This window comes from Acomys minous (genome assembly GCF_964271855.1).
Source record: "Acomys minous genome assembly, chromosome: 12".
In the NCBI taxonomy this organism is placed as follows: Eukaryota; Metazoa; Chordata; class Mammalia; order Rodentia; family Muridae; genus Acomys; species Acomys minous.
This window is the reverse complement of record NC_140493.1, coordinates 4,073,490-4,091,972: the sequence shown is the minus strand read 5'-3', so window position 1 is coordinate 4,091,972 and position 18,483 is coordinate 4,073,490. Positions and strand designations below refer to the sequence as shown.

General features: G+C 54.0%; 1 protein-coding gene across 1 annotated transcript in view; it reads right to left on the bottom strand.

Annotated features, from left to right (window-relative positions):
- Positions 1-11,812: 11,812 nt before the first annotated feature.
- NCKAP5L (NCK associated protein 5 like) overlaps positions 11,813-18,483 on the bottom strand; it is a 39,124-nt gene continuing 32,453 nt past the window's right edge. The window contains exons 7-12 of the mRNA XM_084803174.1: positions 15,385-17,999; positions 13,894-14,056; positions 13,639-13,720; positions 13,114-13,410; positions 12,883-13,025; positions 11,813-12,644 (exon numbers count right to left, since the gene is read on the bottom strand). Coding sequence (XP_084659300.1) covers positions 12,435-12,644; positions 12,883-13,025; positions 13,114-13,410; positions 13,639-13,720; positions 13,894-14,056; positions 15,385-17,999 — 3,510 coding nt within the window. The 3' untranslated portion in view covers positions 11,813-12,434. The remainder of the gene's footprint in view (positions 12,645-12,882; positions 13,026-13,113; positions 13,411-13,638; positions 13,721-13,893; positions 14,057-15,384; positions 18,000-18,483) is intronic.

Genomic DNA, 18,483 nt, shown 5'->3' with positions numbered 1-18,483 from the left:
TGGGAAGGAGGCACAGGTATGCATCTTTTTCTTGACGATTTGAACCCCTGGAGCCGAGGTGACTGTTGTAACTGCTTGATCCGGGTGCTGGGAATTGAGCTCGGGCCTCTAGAGAAAGAGTGCTTCTGACTGCAGAGTGTCTCCAGCCCAAGCACGCCACACTGACTGCTTACGAGATGTCACATGCTTACGGATGTCACGTGCTCCAAAGTGACTTGTAAGTGCGCCTGTGAGTCGGTTTTGTTTTTTAAACACCGTGTCCTTCATTTTTAAACGCTTTAAGCTTGTGGTGGGAGGTGCTGTGGCATGTTTGTGGTCAGAGGACCACTGGAGTGTGTTCTCTCCACCTTCCTATGGGTCCCAGGCATCTGACTTGACCCACTGGGCCATCTCACTGCCCTGCCAAAGAAGGTGACACATTTACTTCACGGGACCAAGTTACTTCAGAGTCCCTGTCTCTTTCTGTGTACAGGTAACGCTGAGGAAGGTTCTGAAACGCTGCCATCCTTCCTGTCCTGGGCTAAAAGTTGCCCTTCGGGTGAGAGGGAGAAGTGCATCGATTTCAGCAAAATCTCTTCACCCCAACGGCAAGAGCAAACACCCTGTCAGCTTCCCTCAGCGGCCTGAGTGGGAGTGTTGCCCAGCCAGAACCAGAGTGAGGAAGGCGTGGGCTACAGCAGCCTATGGGTGCTTCTGCACTGGAAGGCCTGCAGGACAGTGTTCGGATTGGGGTGTCTATATCCCAGTGTGTAGCTCTAGTAAAATGGCTCCCAGCCGGGCTTGGTGGCGCACGCCTTTAATCCCAGCACTCAGGAGGCAGAGACAGGCAAATCGCTGTGAGTTCAAGGCCGGCCAAGGCTACACAGAGAAACTGTCTCAAAAACATCAACAAAAAAAAGGGGGGGGGGGGAAGATGGCCTCCTATCAGGAGGCTTAGTGGGTCAGCGCTTACAGTGCAAGCTGGCTGGAGTTCAGGTCCTCAGAACTCTTGTGAAAGTAGAATTGGCACAGGCAGGTGCTGGAGAGATGGCTCAGAGGTTAAGGGCACTGACTCTTCTTCCAGAGGATCCGGGTTCAATTCCCAGCACCCACATGGCAGCTCACAACTATCTGTAACTCTAAGATTCTCTCCCCCCCCCCCCCCCCGCATGCGCGCGCGCGCGCGAGAGAGAGAGAGAGAGAGAGAGAGAGAGAGAGAGAGAGAAAGAGAGAGAGAGATGCAGAAAGGCCACCAATGAACATAAAATTAAAAATAAACTTTTTTTCGAGACAAAGTTTCTCTGTGTAGCCTTGGCTGTCCTGGACTTGCTTTGTAAACCAGGTTAGTCTCGAGCTTACAGTGATCAATCTGCCTCTGCCTCAGTCCAAGTGCTGGGATTAAAGGTGTGTACCGTGTCACTGCCACCACTGCCAGGCCAAACTTTTTTTTTTTAATTGGCTGTGGCATGGGCAGCCCCTGGGAGGCAGAGATGGAATCCCTGGGGACAAGAAGTTGCCTAGGTAGAATGGCAAGCTGTGGATCTGCCTCAGTAAAGTGAAGGGCAGCTGAAGCCACCTGAGTTCAGTCAAGGTGTGATGTAATGAAGATGTAATGTCCCTTGCAGGAGCGAAGGCTTCAGGCTGAGGAAGTGACAGGCGCCACCCAGCACAGAGGGAGACCGCAGGGGTTGCTGGCTTTAGGAGAGCTTACAGGCAAGTAGGCCTATAAGCAAGTAGGTTATCGGTTACCAGGCTGGCCTCGAACTCACAGTGATCTGCCTGCCTCTGCCTCCTGAATGCTGGGATGAAAGGCATGTACCACAGCGCCCAACTGCATATATACTTTTTAAATGTTATCTTTTGTATGTGTTTGGTATGCCAATTTTAAAATCATGTTTGGAATAGCTCAGCTGATCAACACTAGCCATGGCACAGGTGTCGGGTGGGAGGACCAGCTTTCACCTGTCTGCTGTGTGCATCCCGACTGAGGACTCTGGAGTTGTCAGGCTTAGGAGCAAATGTCTCCCCTTCTGAGCCACTATACAGCCCAATTTCACTATATTCTTAAAACATCAGGCACCCTTGGAGGAGCCTAGCAACCTGCCACTCTATTTGTTGTTGTTGTATTGTTGTTTTGTTTAGTTTTTTGAGACAGTGTTTCTCTGTGTAACCCTGGCTGTCCTGGACTCACTTTATAGACTAGGCTGACCCCGAACTCACAGCGATCCACCTGCCTCTGCCTCCTGAGTGCTCGGATTAAAGGCGGCGCCACCATGCCCGGCGTCCCAAGGCAACTCTTACTGTCATGGCAGGAAGCATGGCAGTGTACAGGCTGGCATAGTGCTGGGGAAGGAGCTGAGAGCTCTACATCTGGATCCACAGGCAGCCAGGCAGAGATTGGTAGTAGCTTGAGTATTTAAGACTCCAAAGCCCCCCCCCCCTCAGAGCCCACAGTGACATACTTCCTCTGACAAGGCCACGCCTACTTGAAGAAGGCCACACCTCCTAATAGGTCTACTCCCCATAGGCTAAGCATTCAAACACAGGAGTCTATGGGGGCCATACCTATTCAAGCCACCACTAGGGCCCAGCCTCTGCAACACTATTTGGCAGCTTCTTGTAAAAATCAAATATAACTTAGACTGTTAACTCAGGACCCTTATGAGACTGATGGGAGTATTTCCTAACTGCTAAGAGGTCACTTAAAAGAGGGCTGCAGGGGGCTGGAAAGATGGCTCATTGGTTAAGTGCACTGGCTGCTCTTCCAAAGGTCCTGAGTTCAATTCCCAGCAACCACATGGTGGCTCACAACATCTATAATGTGATCTGATGCCCTCTTCTGGCCTGCGGGTATACATGAAGACAGAACACTGTATACATAAGTAAATAAATCTTTTTTAAAAAAAAAAGAAGGCTGCTGCAGAGTGCCAGGTGAGGTGACATCTTTAATCCCAGCACTCAGGAGGCAGAGGCACACAGATTGCTGTGAGTTTGAGGCTAGCGTGGTCTACAAAGTGAGTCCAGGACGGTCAAGGCTAACAGAGAAACCCTGTCTCAGAGAAAGGAAAGAAAAAAAAAAAGAGCTTACACTGCTCTTGCTAAGGACATGAGTTCTGTTCTTAGCACCCACGCCACACAGCTCAAAGCTGCCTTTAACATTCCCAGCTCCAAGGGATCTTTTTTCTTTCTTTATTTCTTTTTGTTCTTTGAGTTTCTCTGTGTAGCCCTGGCTATTCTGGACTTGCTTTGTAGACCAGGCTGGCCTCAAACTCACAGAGATCCGCCAGCCTCTGCCTCCTAAGTGTCACCATGGCTGTCCCAACCCCACCCCTTTAAGGCACTTATATTAACCATTTAATCCAGCAATTGAAAAAGTGGGTATCTGAGAGAAAAAGAAACTACGTTCTCACAAAAGCTGTATACCACCCTGTATGTGTTTGTGTGTGTGTGTGTGTGTGTGTGTGTGTGTGTGTGTGTGTGTGTGTGTGTGTGCGCGTGCGCGCGCACGCGCGCGCATGCGCGCCTGGGGAGGCCCAAGTTGTCAAATCCCCCGTGGAGCTGGAGTTACAGGCAACTGTGAGCTGACACGCGTGAGTGCTGGAAATTGAAGTCAGATCCTCTGCAAGAGCAGTGTGCTCCTCTAGCTGCTGGGTTGTCCTTCCAGTCCCTTCCTTCATCCTGAGGCAGGGTCTCTTACCGCCCAGACCAGCCTCAGACTCTCTACGTAGCTAAGGACGACTTTGGAATTCTAATCTTCCTGCCTCCCTCTTGCCAGTTCTGGAATTACAGGCGCTCACCGCCGCCACGTTCCGTCTCACGCGGGGCTGGAAGCTGAACCGGGCTCAGGCTTTGTGCCATTTTCAACAAGTGTCCTGCCAAGTGAACTTCGCTCCAGCCTTAGTTCTAATAAATAACCTAAAACTGGAAAGAATGAGTTAGTCTTCCTTTTTGTTTATTGTCTCGAAACAGTGTTTCTCTGTGTAGCCCAGGCTGGCCTGGAACTCACAGCAATCCTCCTGCCTCTGCTTCCGGAGCCCTGGAATCAAAGGCGTGCGCCACTGCCACTGCCTGACATTATCTCCTGTTGTTGCCTGAATAAACAAACTAAATTCTCTCTATGGAAATTAACCGTGGCATATGCAATGACTTCGACGCATCCAAATGCATTTCTGTCTTATGGCTGCCAGAAAAGCTGAGGATGCGAGGGCACTTTGCAGGGGAAAGCGGAGGGGCGCACTCTCACCACTCTCAGGCCTTTACCACACTCTGGTCCCCAGCGCCACTCACACTCAGCGTCCACCCAAGGACTGCCCAGTGCTTCCTACCAACTGGGTGCCCAGTGAGAGTCTGTTGTGGATGCAACAGGACTGTTAATAAAAAAGAAGGCATGAAAGAACAGGTTTGGACAGGTCACCTGCGGATGTCCTGACCTCACGGGTTGGCAAGAGAGAGGAACATGGCAGAGCTGTCCAGCTTCATTGCCAGCCCGTCCGGCATTGAGGCTGGCTGTAGGAGATGTGTCTCCGTGATGCAAGGCTGGAGGGGAGAACTGGCAGCGATAGTCCCAGTCCTGTGACGTGGGCAGGAGCTTCTATTCTTTACACTCTCTACACTTCCTCCGGAGCCGCCTAAAGGCGCCATCTTCTAACCGCTCGGTGGCAGTGCAGCCCCGCAAACAGTGAACCTGCCTCCCTTGCGCCATCTACTGGCAGCATTTTCTCAATTGGAAAGAAAGGAATCTTTTTTTTTTTTCTTTCTTTTTTTTTTTTTAATTGTTACTTAGAAAAACGGAAGGTTTGGTCTCTTAGTATCAGCGGCCATGTACTTTCAGGCCTGAAGAGACCGCAGCAGGGGCAGGAAGATGGTCATGAACTTAAGGCAAGCCTGGGCTACACAGTGAGACCTTGTCTCAAAAAGAAAAAAAAAAAAAAGCCGTCCGTGGTGGCGCATGCCTTTAATCCCAGCACTCGGGAGCAGACGCAGGTGGATCTCTGTGAGTTCAAGGCCAGCCTGGTCTACAAAGAGAGTCCAGGACAGCTAGGGCTACACAGAGAGAGAACCTGCCAAAAAAAAATTACAAAAGACAAGAAACAAATTAAAATTACTCAAGGGTGCTCTCCTACCCTAGAGAAACAGCCTAAGTCGGACACCCTTGTGCTACCTGCGTGTCTTCCACTAGAGGAGGACAGAATTTTGGGGGGGGGGGCAGGGTGTTTCAAGACAGGGTTTATCTGTGTAGCCCTGGCTGTCTTGGACTCACTTTGTGCTAGGTTGGCCTCGAACTCACAGTGATCTGCTTGCCTCTGCTGGGATTACAGATGTGTGCCACCATGCCCGGCTAAATAGAAATTGAATTTCTTTTCCTTTTGTTGGAGGTTTTTGGGTCTTTTGGGGGTTTATTTGTTTGTTTGTTTTTCTGAGACAGTGATCCGCCTGCCTCTGCTTCTCCAAGTGCTGGAATTAAAGGCACGTGCCACTGTACCCAGCTTCAGAAATTTAATTTATTTTTGTTTTTTTATTTTTGGTTTTTCGAGACAGGGCTTCTCTGTGTAGCCTTGTCTGTCCTAGACTTGCTTTGTAGACCAGGCTGGCCTCTAACTTGCAACAATCCACCTGCCTCTGCCTCCCAAGTGCTGGGATTAAATGCGTGCCCCACCACGCCTGGCACCAGAAATTAAATAAAAATTTTTTTTTTTTTTTGGTTTTTTGAGACAGGGTTTCTCTGTGTAGCCTTGGCTGTCCTAGACTCACTTTGTAGACCAGGCTGGCCTCGAACTCACAGCGATCCACCTGCCTCTGCCTCCCGAGTGCTGGGATTAAAGGCGTGCGCCACCACGCCCGGCTGAAATTTAATTTCTTGATGGCTCTCCCACTGTAAGGCCCTAGCTGCCTTCCCTCTGCACTCGCTCCTCCACAGCTCACTTTGAGACACCTCTGGGCTTCTTTTGACCACTTTCTCCTCTACCTTATTCAGCACCATGAGATGAGAAATGCTCCACTGCTCAGACCACAGCCTCATCCTGGCTCACCCCTCCGTCTCTCCTCAGCTGTGTTTTGCTCTCTGTGGGAGCCCAGCAGCTGCTGCTTTTCTCCTCTTCCTTTCTCTTCTTCTTCATTTTTCAAACTCAAGGCATTGTTTCTAAGCAAGTTTCCTAACACTGAGTGAGTACCCCAGTGTGTGTGTGTGTGTGTGTGTGTGTGTGTGTGTGTGTGTGTGTGTAGTTTTTCCGAGACAGTCTTTCTTTTAAAAAATATATTAATTATATGTATGTGTAAAGAGAAATGTTAATTTAGAACAAGGCTGTTCTGGCAAGAGATCACATCCAAAGACCTTCTAGGTCTGTGTGATCCGGCTGGAATACAAACACACCTTTAATCCAGGAGACAGAGGCAAACAGATCTGAGTTCAAGGCCAGCCTGGTATAGAGCAAGTATCAGGTAAAGAAAAGCTTAGGTCCAGGCCTTTAATCCTAAATGAAGGTAAAGTTATTTTGTAGAAGGAAGCACCCATGTTTGAAAGTGATGTCTAATTGAGTGGCAGAAAAAGTGACAAATCAGAGAAGATTTAACAGATAGGATATGCCCAACTCTCAGGAGAAGAGAGAGGAAAGGGAAGCTACTTAAGAGGCAGTTTTACAGAGAGAGGAGGCAGTTTTACCAGGACAGTAATAGAGAAATAGGTTGCAGAGAGAGAACTCAGGTGAAGATGGAACAAGCCAGAAAATGAGAAGAAGCCAGAAGATTAGAGCAGATTGCTGAGTTAGTTTGAGGCCAACCAGAGCAATTCCGGGCCAAGAGAGAAGCCAGATTAAATAAGAGGTGGGAGCCAGAACAGCTGAGTTGAAGCAGCCAGCCGAGAGCTCATTAAGCAGTAAGTTTCAGAGGCTGAAAACTTTCTAGGCCTAGGTTAGATTGTATGGAGGCTAGAAGCTTCCAGGCCTAGGCCTAGGCAAGCAGAAGGCAGTGAGACTCCCAGACAAGGGAGAATAAAATTACTTTACATATATGGGGGGCTGGGGAGGGGGGGGTAGGGGGCTGGGGAGGGGGGGTAGGGGGCTGGGGAGGGGGCTCCGAGAGGCCAGAGATGTCAGATGTCTCTGGAGCTGGAGCTGGTGGTTGTGAGCCATCCAGCGTGAGCACCAAACTTGGGTCTTCTGGAAGAGCCACGGTCAGGTCAGTCTTCACTACTGACCCATCTCTGGCCCCGGTGGTGGGGATACGGGGTGTCTTGCTTTGGCTTTGCGGTTCAGGCTGGCTTGGAACGCTCCATCCTCCTGCCTCCGCCTCCCTAATATCGTCTTGAATGTGCTTTGGAGCCAGTGAGTCTGGCTTGAATCACGGCCCGTCTGTAAGCAGCCTTCAGCCTTTTCTAGTGTTTCAGTCCTCACTGCTCTACCAAACCGGGGCAACAGGATCACCCACATAAAAAGGTTGCATGGAGGATTAGCGGAGTATCCACAGGCATGGCTGAGGTAGCACCGGGCGCACTGTGAAGGGTGCGTGTGTTTGCTCTTGTGTGTTTTCTCTGAAGCCAGAGATCACCTCTAATGCCCTTCACTCACCTCAGCTCCCCCATCAACATTTACCTTGGATTCAACCCACAACCTTCCTTTTCTAAACCTGAAACCAGTGTCTGCACCTCCCCCATAGCCACTCACAAAACCCCCCTTTTCCCGCAGCCTGGCGCCACAGAGACTCATAGCCTTCACCCACCCCTCCTGTGAAGATGGCATGGGAAACGCTATACTCCATCCTTAAGGTATGAAGGTATCACAGGCTCAAACAGTGCCCTGGGCGAACTGTAAACATGGCTGCCGTGTTCTTTCTCCTCCTGTGACATGCGGCTCACGTTTCCCGAGCGCTGCCAGTGTCTAGCGCTCAGGTCTTTTATCAGACTCCCAGTGACTAACCTCTTCTCTGAAGTGGGCTTGCAGCCCGCGGCTTCCAGCTCTGTTGTCCTTCTGTCGCTGTCCGATGTCCCATTCCTCACCATCTGGACGCTGTTCTCAAAACTTCTGTTTTCAGTACGAGTCTCAGGTACCTGGTCTACATCGCCCACTAGACCTCCCATTCCACTCAGCTACTTTCTTTCTTTTCTTTTTTAATCTTTTATTTTATTTTAATTTAATTTTTTGGTTTTTCGAGACAGGGTTTCTTTGTGTTAGGCTTGGGTGTCCTGGAGTCACTCTGTAGACCAGGCTGGCCTTGAACTCACAGCCATCCATCCGCCTGCCTCTGCCTCCCGATTGCTGGGATAAAAGGCGTGTGCCACCACACCCAGCTCTGCTTGCTTTTTAAAAGATGTAATTTTATTACTAGCATGGATATACATGTGACGTGTGTGTGTGTCTGTGTGTGTGTGTATGTGGGTATGTGTGGGTGGTCAGAGGAAAACCTTCAGGAGTCGGTTCTCGCCTGATTTTATTTATTTATATATTGTTTGTTTTGCGAGACAGGGTTTCTTAGAAAAATACATATATAAATATATTTGTATATATTTACATATTAATATGTATTATAGTTTTATTAAGTATATTTATGTGTGGGCAAGTGTACACAGGAAGGTCAGGAATCTGCAAGAATCTGTTCTTTCCCACCGTGTGGGTCTGGGGAACCAAACCCAGGTTGTCAGTCTTGGCGGCAAGCACCCCTGAGCCATGAGGATCCTGACAGTTTCTGAAACTGGGTCTTGAGGGTACATTATGTAGCTCAGGAAGGCCTTGAAATTCTGAGCCTCTTGCTTTTACCTCCCAGATGCTGATGTCACAGGCGTTAACAGCCCACACCTGGCTTCCAAAAGATGATTTTTTTCCCCCTTCCTTTTCTGGCCTTTTTGAGACAGGGTTTCTCTGTGTAGCCTTGGGTGTCCTGGAACTCACTCTGTAGACCAGGCTGGCCTCAAACTCAGAGCAGATCTGCCTATCTCTGCCTCCCAAGTGCTAGGATCAAAGATGTACACCGCCACTCCTGGCCTTGCTTTCTTATTTATTAAGACAGTCTCTTATTGAACCTACAGCTCACCATTTGACTAAACTGATTATTTATCAAGCCCTGGTATCTGCCTGTTTTTGCCAAACCCCCCCCCCTCGTGCCCCACTACTGGCACAGAGGTTACAGGCACATGCCTTCAAGCCTGGCTTTTATTATGCAGGTCCTAGCTAGCTGAAATTACACCAAAATCACAGATTTGCCCACATGTACTTACTGTGAACTTGTGGCTTTAGGAGATTACTGTATTTTTCAGCATATAAAGTGACTTTTTAAGCCGGGAAAATCCATGCCAAAGTCCGGGGTCGCCTTCTACACCGGGTCCTGACCTGCAGCTTGCTTCCCCTTGCTTCATATGTCAGGTGCATATAGTGAGGTGCCAAGGCCGATTCCCCGCCCTGTGCGGGAGTATGAAGCAGGGAGGAACAGGCTGCACACATCTTCCTGTACCTCGAGGAAGAGGAGGACGAGGAGGAGGAGGAGGAGGAGGAGGAGGAGGAGAACGTGAGTGCAGATGGCTCTCCACCAGAACCCGCCCATTCGACTTGGAGGGTCTTCAGGTGAGTGCGGAGAGCACCTTGAAGGGGGAGTGTGGGCTGGCGCTGGCTGTCCGCCGGCATTTAATAAAGCGCCTAGTGTCTGCCCTGCCTGCAAATAGGCACATGGCCGGGTCTGCTGCACAGGGTGTGTGTTGGATGAGGGGTAGTCTTTATGGTGAGTATATTCCAAACTCTGTATTTTTAACTGGAAAAGTTGGGGCTCATCTTATTTGTCAGAAAATACAGTTTATACATTTGAATTAACTCAGGGAGTAAGGTGAGTGTCTAGATTTGGCTGCAGACCTTTGTTGTTGTTGTTGTTGTTTTGGGGGGTAAAAGGAACAAACCATGCTATTTGTAGAGGAGGAAAACAGAAAAAAAGGGAAAGAAAATAAAACCCCTGGCAGGCCTGAGAAGAGCTCATTTATCTTTGGGGGAGACTTCCTGCAAAAGGGAACGTGCCTCTGAGTGGAGGCAATGTTCTTCTTACCAGGTTTTTGCCTGACTGCCTTTCCTGGGGAGGGCAGGTGTCTGGCAGTCTGAACTTCCTGTGTTTGGAAAACCCAGCTGAGGTCTTACACTAGGAGAAGGCGGTCGAACATTCACCCATTGCTCTTTTTTTTTTTTTTTTAATTTATGTGCATTGGTGTATGGGTGTCAGATCCTGGAGTTACAGACAGTTGTGAGCTGCCATGTGGTTGCTGGGAATTGAACGCGGGTCCTTTAGAAGAGCAGCCAGTGCTCTTAACCACTGAGCCATCTCTCCAGCCCCACACCCATTGTTCTTGAGAAAAGAGTGAGGTCACAGTAAGTTTACAAGCAGCTGTTGCAAACTTAAAACACCACGTGCTCTGCCCCAGCCAGGATTGAAAAGGTTTTAAGCCAAAGCCTTCCTTGATGTCCAAGAAACTGGGTTCCCTGGAGTATCAATAAACTTACCCATATGTCCCCCCCAATTGTTTCAGTCGGAACTGGGTCCTTGTTGGGGTGGGTGTAGTCACGTGGGCTGTGGCTGACTATGGGATCAGAAGCCTGCAGGACATCTGGGAGACCCATGTGGTCAGGGCTGCTTCTGGGCACTGCTGTGGCCCACCCAGCCATCTTGCCCTGGGATTCTTCTCCGGTCCACTAATCCTGACCCAGGGACCAACGTAGCACCTGGTGTTTCCAAACTCTCAAGAACAGAGCCCAGAGGTATGCTGAGCAGACCCAGCACGAATATGGAGGGACCCTTCAGTCTTTTTTTTTTTTTTTTTTGGTTTTTTGAGACAGGGTCTCTCTGTGTAGCCTTGGCTGTCCTGGACTCACTTTGTAGACCAGGCTGGCCTCGAACTCACAGTGATCCACCTGCCTCTGCCTCCCGAGTGCTGGGACTAAAGGCGTGCGCCACCACGCCCGGCTGAGGGACCCTTCAGTCTTAGCTTTGAATAGAAGGAGAGGAGACTCAAGCCCCCCCCTCCCCCACTCTGTGCCAAACTCCTTTCCGGAAAGGAATGGGTCCCTGAAGGCCAATGTGGATCTATCAGGAAATGATGTAACACATCAGGCTTAAGCCAATAATGGGCCAAGAAACAAGCCAGGAGGATGCAGACCTCCTTTAGCCCCTCAAGGAAGAGGCAGGGATATGGTGAACTTACACAAAACTGGATGATCAGACCCTGTTTTGGGTCTTGTTAATTTCTTCAGCGATGACATCAACTAAGGGAAGACGGCAGAGGCCAGGCGTGGGATGGAGTGCCAAGAGTGAGGGAGAAAGTAACTGACGGGACTACCTGGCCTGGCAGGACCTAACGTAGAGATGAGGAAAGCCAAGGTTTGCAGTGGTACAGTTCTGGAACACAAGCTTTGGTGATAAAGATCTTTGGCTTCAAGCCTGTTCTCTCAAGCCGTGTAGGGATGGTTTATCAGGCACAAGGGCACGGGCACTGGGCAGCATGGGGTGTGTGTGTGAGACAGAGCATTTCTGGCAGGCTCCTCCCTCTCTGCCTGGGTAGTCACTGACACAAAGCCGGTGAGGTCCCAACCTGACACGGAGGGGCTTGAGCACAGGGTCAACATCCTTTTCCTCATCTTCCCCTCCCAGGCTGCCCGGCCTTGATCAGGAACATTCACCCAGCTTCAGTTCTAAGCAGAGTCCCTTTCTCAACCCCCTACGTCACCTCCTGGGGGAGTCTAGCCGGCTTCTCTAGGGGAAGGGCGGACACACAGCCTCATGAGAGCACCTGGGATTCCCTTAGCTTGCCCCACCTGAGGGGGTTACACAGAAGCCAGCATACAGAGAGATGCTGCCGCACGACAGTCAAGGGGGTGGGGAGAGGCCTCCACGCTTTATTAGGGATGCTGCAGAAGCAGAGCAGCCGCTTTTCAACAACAGATAAATTAACCGCAGTGCGGGTCGGGCGTGGGGACTGGGACAGATGAAGACAGACAAACAGACCCCAAGATGTGGGGAAGGGGGGGGGCAGCACCATTCAGACAGCAGGGAGGACCGGGGCAGAGAAGGCAATTTGTCCCCCTCACCCCCAAACTCTGTAAGCTTGGGGCTTCCAAAATCAGCCCCATGGGGGCTTCAGGGCAAGGTTGCAGCCAGGTTGGGCAGAGGTGGGCAGTGGCGGGCACAGCTGGCCCAGCACCACAAGATGGCTCAGCCTGAAGTGGGAGCTGGGACAAAGCAGCTTGGAGCCCCCAGTCCCTTAGAGAAGAGCCTTACTCTGGGCGAGTCAAGGGAGCAGGGGTGAGGTCTCTCCCTGAGCGGAGCATGGTTGTCTCAGCCACAGCAGCGGTGGGGTATGCCAGGGACCCCCGTCATCTTATCCACCTTCTCCCTGGTCCCTTCAGATAAGCGTCACTGGCTCCGAGGCATGGAGCATGAAAGCAGGCCCGCTCTGGGGTCCCTAGCTCCAGAGGAACTGTGGTGGCTGCAGTTCCTCAGCCCTGACTCCCACAGGAGGATAGCGAGTCGTAGAGTGAGTCACTTAAGGACTCTGAGGTCTCCAGCCCCGGAGCGCCCCCACTGGCCACTCTGCCTTCCTCGGCCATGTCTGATGTGCTGGGGGTACGGCTGCCCCCAAATGCTGGGCCCTGAGGCATTGATGTGCGGCTGGGATCCAGGCTCTGCTTCCGGTCCACAGGCAGGGCCTAGAGAAGAGAGGACTGGTCAGAGAGGCATCATACTCCCCGCCCCCCCACCCCACTGCTGAGGGGGCCACAGAGGCAGGGTGCTGCAGAGTAATGGACGCCCTCTCCTCAAAATGGGATGGCTAGGCAGGCTCACCCTCACGCTCTGGATGTGCTGGCTGTATGCACCTTACCAGAGACATCTGTCTCCCAGAATCCCTCCCTCCAGACCTCTTTCTTCTCCCTACTGTTCTCTCACCAAGGGGGCCCTAGGCAGTCCCTCCAGTTGTCGGGGTGGGCACAGGAAGGGGTCACTGCAGCTACCAGCTGCTCTGGTGTTCGGGAAGGTCCAGTTCTTGGCCAGCGGGACAGGTGGTGGAGGGCCTGGGTCTTCACAGGGATCTGTCCAGCAAGAAGGGGAGAGTGGGTGCATCCGTCCAGCTCTGAGGCTCCTCTCAGGGCTGTCCTACTGCCTGCTGGGACAACTCACCATCAGGGCAGGTCTGATGGCTCCGGTGGCCGGGAGGAGCGGTGAGCAGTCCAGGGAAGGCTGGCATGCTGGGGTGCCTCCCGGTCACCAGCAGCTCTTCTATGCCCGGCACCTCCCGCTCCAGTGTGTGGGCACGGCGAGGGACTTTGGTGAGGGCTGGGGGCCGAGCTGGCGGAGGCTCCAGACGCAGCGACTTGGTCTTGGGGAGATTCTTGCTGGGGGTTCCGCTGCTGCTATGATCTGGGGGCGGGAAGGTCCCGATGCCACTGTCCAAGGTCCGAGTTAAGGAGCCGCAGGCTGTGGAGGAGAGAGGGCACACGGAAGTATGGGGCTCAGGCCCTCGGTTCCCTCTCCCAGGCCATCCCACAGAACTCACACCGCCACCTGCGTGACCTGCCCTCAGCTTGGCGCGTGGAGAATTATTCCTCCACAGCCACCAACAGCCAGGCTGGGCACCAGAGTGCCACTCCGGCCCTGGAACTACTGCGGTGACAGCGACTGAAGTAGGAAGGGGACCCTGCTGACCTGTGAAGTGTGTGGTGGACACTGCCTCGGCCATACTGTCCTCTGGAGGCATCTCGTCCCGTCTGCCTGGCTCACTGCCGGGCTGTGTGGGTACAGGAGACCTGAGTGTCCATTCCAGTGGCCCCCCCAACAAGTCCCCACAGTGCCTCCGGGGGGACAGGAGGCCAGGCGAAAGGCACTGTGTAGACTAGCTGCCTCTAGGTGCTCAGAAGGACAGAGGCAGGCCCTCAGCATAACCCCTGCTCAGGAACCTACCTTTCCAGACGGTTTGCCGCAGCCCTGAAGTGGGCCTACCAGACCGTTCCGGGGCCCACAGGCAGACCAGGGGCTCTTGGGGTCAGCGGACACTGGCTGGAAATCCCCATACTCAGGCTTGGGCTCCCGCCAGCTCTTGGTGGGCAGCTCTTTGCCATCCACCCTAGAGACAACAGGACAGGGGGACATGAGGGAACTTGGCCTGTAGCTGGTTTTAGGTGTTGAAATGTCCAGTTACTAATGGTGTTAAGGCGAAAATGCTGTTGAGCAGCACCTGGCAGAGGCAGGTGGACCTCAGATTCTGTATACTGAGACCCTGTCTCAAACAAACAAAAGATGAAAATGCTTTCGGAGGTAGGGCCTTTCCGGAAGTGACTGGGATTAGGCATGGCAGCAGGGCACAGATCCCTGGGACTGGTGACTTTCTTGGAGGGAGAGACCAACAGCGCCACACGTGCGCCCTCCCCCTCTTTTCCGTGGCACTCTGGCTTGCCACAGGACCCTGGGAGCTCAAGGCAATCACCACATATGGCCCACAGACCAAAAGGAACCTCTTTATAAAAGTAGTTTGTTGCCGGGCGCGGTGGTGCACACTCCTTTAACCCCAGCACTCAGGAGGCAGAGGCAGGCGGACCTCTGAGGCCAGCCTGGTTTTATATCATTGAGTCCTGGACAGCCAGGGCTACGCAGAGTAGCCCTGTCTCAAAAAGCTAAAGTAGTTCGCCTTGGATACACCTTTAATTAGTGATGTAAAACAGACTATGTACCAGCCACGAACCCTCCAATGGTGCTGGCCTTCGAGAGGGACCACTGCTGCCCATCCTGGGGAGAAGGACACCTCCTGAAGCTTATGACAGGCACGATGGGGGGAGGGGGAGGGGCTGGGAGGGGGTCAGGGGAAGTAGAGAAACAGGAGGGGCAGGGAAGAGCAAGGGAGCCCACCTTCAAATCTTCTTGGGGTCACCATACCCTAGCTCACTGGCAGGCCAATTTACACTCAGGGCTCTGCAGTCCAGGGCTGCCGCCCTGAGATTTCTGAGGACACGGTAGCTCAAAATGAACGCCTGTCTCGGGGCCTCAGTCCTTCAGCCTTTTTACCCAGTTGGCCTAGGCAGGGTAAAGCCTGTTAAGTGGGTCCCCTTCCCTACACCACCGACACCCCTAGTGGCAGGAGTCAAAGGGGCTCTTCTTTGGCGCTTCCCTGAGGTGGACTTTCACCGGCATTGGCTTACTTAGTGTATGCAGGCATCTGAGGGGCTGCAGGGGGCAGACATGAGGTGGGGGACGTAATATGTCAAAAGAGTTAGTCTTGCTGGGCCAGACACCAGCCAGCCGGTGAGTAGTAGACAGGGTGTAAACTCTAATTCTGAGTCCTAACCTTCCTTTTCAGCCAGGTCACCAGCTCAGATGTCTTAGTGGCACTGTATGCCCCTTGGCCTCTGGGAAGCCCCAACTCTCAGGGAGACCCAGCATGCTGTCTCAGGCCCTCACCTGTTTAACAGCTGCTGCATGAAGCTGTCTGCGCCCTGATACATGCCGGCCAGCTGGCTTTGCATCTGCCCCAGGCCTTGGTTGGGCACCGTGGCAGGGCCCCCAGGCCGCGGGCGGGCTCTGCTGCTCAGGTAAGCCTTCTCTTCCTCCAGTGCCCGACGTAGGTCTTCCGCCTTCGCCATCAGCTTGGAGATGTTGAGGCTCTCAGTCTCCAGCTTCCGGGCTTCCGTCTTGACTTCTTTCCGGAGCGGGGAGCCCCCACCAGCCCCTTCCTTGTTCTTCGTAGCCTCTGCGCGGCGGTTCAGAGCCGGCAGCTTGCTCTTTTTAAGGCCGAACCAGCTCGCAATGCTGCTGGTGTTGCGGTGTTTGGGTTCGGAGCCTGGAGCCCGTTCCTGACCTTGAAGGCGCAACACGTTTTCCTCGATGCCTTTCATTACCTTCTCCTCGATGGCCGAGTGTGGGGCTGGCCCTTCTGAGCCCTGGCTCGGATCGGCGGGGCCGGGTACTGGGGATGTAGGCTGGCCAACCGTGCTGCCGCAATCCGCCCAAGGAGGGCCCTTCCCTTTGTCTGGCTTGGAGGGCTCCTTGGTGCCTACTGGTGCCACAGGGCGGGGAACCACCTTGGTGGGTGACTTGGAGGGTAACTTGGTTGGGCTGCTGTGAGGGCTCTTGGGCTTGCTCAGGCTAGGGGCTGAGGTTGGCACTTTTACAGGCGTGCGTGGCACCTGGGGACACAGGGCCCCCGCTAGCCGGCTCTTGGCCAGCTCTACTTTGGTGAGGCAGCTCCTCGGCGAGACGGCATCCAGATCCACTCGCGCTCCCATGGAGTGGGAGGAGTAGACTCTAGCACCAGCTTCCGTAAGTCCCGGTTCTGGCTGCTTCAGGCTGCTTGTGCCTAAGGCCACTGCTCCCCGCAAGACGCCCTTAGCTTCCGGCTGTTCGAGAGGCCTCGTGGCTGGAGGCATGTCTCCAGTACTCTCACCTGACCGCCCTAGGGCCCTGGCCTTCTCGGTACTAGGCCGGACTGGCGTTCCGTTCCTTTCTGGACCCAGAGGCCCCTCGGGGCCTGTCTTTAATTTCCCAAGGGCTGCCAATCTGTCCCGAAGAGGTGTGTGGCTAGGTTCACCAGGTCGCCGCCCTGATGCCTGGCCAGGCTTCTTGGATGAGCCGCTTGGGGTCCTGCGGCTGGGATGGGGAGACTCAGACCCTGCCTTGTCCAGACTCTTCTCCTGGGAACTCCCATAGGGACAGGACTCTGAGAGGCCAGGGCTGGGGGCCCCAGGGCTCCTGAGGACCTCAGGGGTCTGGGGTACCTCCAGAGTCAGTTGTGAGTAAGTGGGTACCTGCAGCGGGGATGGAGGTGATTCTGGGGAAGAGCCCCTAAAGGTGCTCCGGGAAAGGTCCAGGATGCTCTCAAGGCAGGGAGACACTACTGATCCTGGAGACAATGCAGTGGACATGGCTGACTGGGAGGGTCTGAGCTGCACAGAGTCTGGTATTGCGGAACAGGGTGAAGGGCTGCCGGGCAGGCCCTGTGCCCCATCTGGGGACAGCTCTCCTCCACCGAGACCCCTGCGGGCCAGCAGCGGGGAGGGGCTACCATCTGAGCCGCTGTTGCGACAAGGAATTCGAGAACTCCGGGGTAGCTGGGGGCTGAGTTGGGGACCTCCTGGGCTGGGGACCTTCTCTGAGGGTGGAGGCAGCTTGAGAAACTTGAGACCTCTGGCTGGAGAGGGCAGAAGGGGTCCCTGGGCTTCCCCGGGAGAAGGGGGCCCAATTTGGAGCTTGCTTTTCACCTGAGATGAAGAGGGGGGATGACCAGGCCGTGAGCCCAGTGGGGCATCCCCTGCACCCACGAACATGCTGAGGAACGGAAGGGGCCCCTGGCCCTCTGAGGTAGCACCAAAGCCCAGCCTGGTGGCCTCTGAGGTGCTCCCACCCCAAGCTGACTTTGGGAGGCCTTTGGACTTGGATACCTGTGGGGGTCCTGGGTCTGGTGAAGATGGCTTCCCAGAACCTGGGTGGTCGCCATTGAGAGGGCCTGTAGCCCCAGCCAGGAAAGCCTGGAGGTAAGTCTCTGTGTCCTCAAGGAGTTGGCCCAGGTTTAACTGTTTGCGGGTCAGGGCACCTAGCAGGGTGTCGGGGCTGGGGGCCTCGTTGGGGTCACCTGCTTCATCAGAAGAAGACGAGGAGCTGCTGCCCGGAGCACAGTGTGAGGCAGAGCAGGGGCCCTGGGCGGCTGGGGGGGCCCTGCTAGGAGCCCAGGGTTGTCTGACGCCTTCTTCCCCAGAGCCTCCTAACAGATGCTCCCAGTGCAGCAGCGCTCCCAGGCTCCCAGGGCCGAGCAGCAGGTAGGGTGCCCAGGGTGAGGGTTCAGGCTGCGGTGGACCACAGAGCTCGCCGTTGATGGGCTCCGGGGAGCCAGGGCCCTGGCCTGTGGGCTGCCGGGGGGTGGCGGATGAACACAGAAGCAAAGGGTCAGTCTCTTCCAAGGCTCGCAGCACCTCTAAAATCCGAGCTTTCTTCCGAAGAAACGGGGACAGGGCATCCAGCGCTGGGGGTGGAGTGGCTGGGGGGCCTGGGCCTCCTGGGCGCAACTGCTGCTCCCAACACACCTGGGAGAAGAAAAGGCTTGAGGGGGAGCCTGTGCGGCCGGCACGTGAGGCCGTAAGATAAAAACATATTCCTGAAAGTACGCCAGGAACACTCTAGCCTGGCCGGGTCTGTCCCACAAGCGAATCTACAGCACCTGGGCTATGATGGTTCGGCTTCCTCAAGGATCGCTGAGCCCTGCTTAGCTCGGCTCATGTCTTAACCTCACATTCAAGAGTGGTTGGGTCCCGTCCCCTCCCCCCTCCTCCCCCCCCCAGCCTCCCATCCCTGCTCCTCTTTACACCGCCATACTGACCAGCTACAGCTCTGACTTCTGTGGTTGTTCTAGGATGGAGGGAGGGTCTGCCTGTTTTTCTGGCTCCAGAAAGAAGTTCAAAAAGAGGGTGTATCATAGCTGAGACCTAAGTCACTCATGGCAGGCAAGCCCAGGCCTTCCCCAGTCAGAGAGCTGACCCGGCAGGCAGAAACGCCGGCAGGGGGGACCTG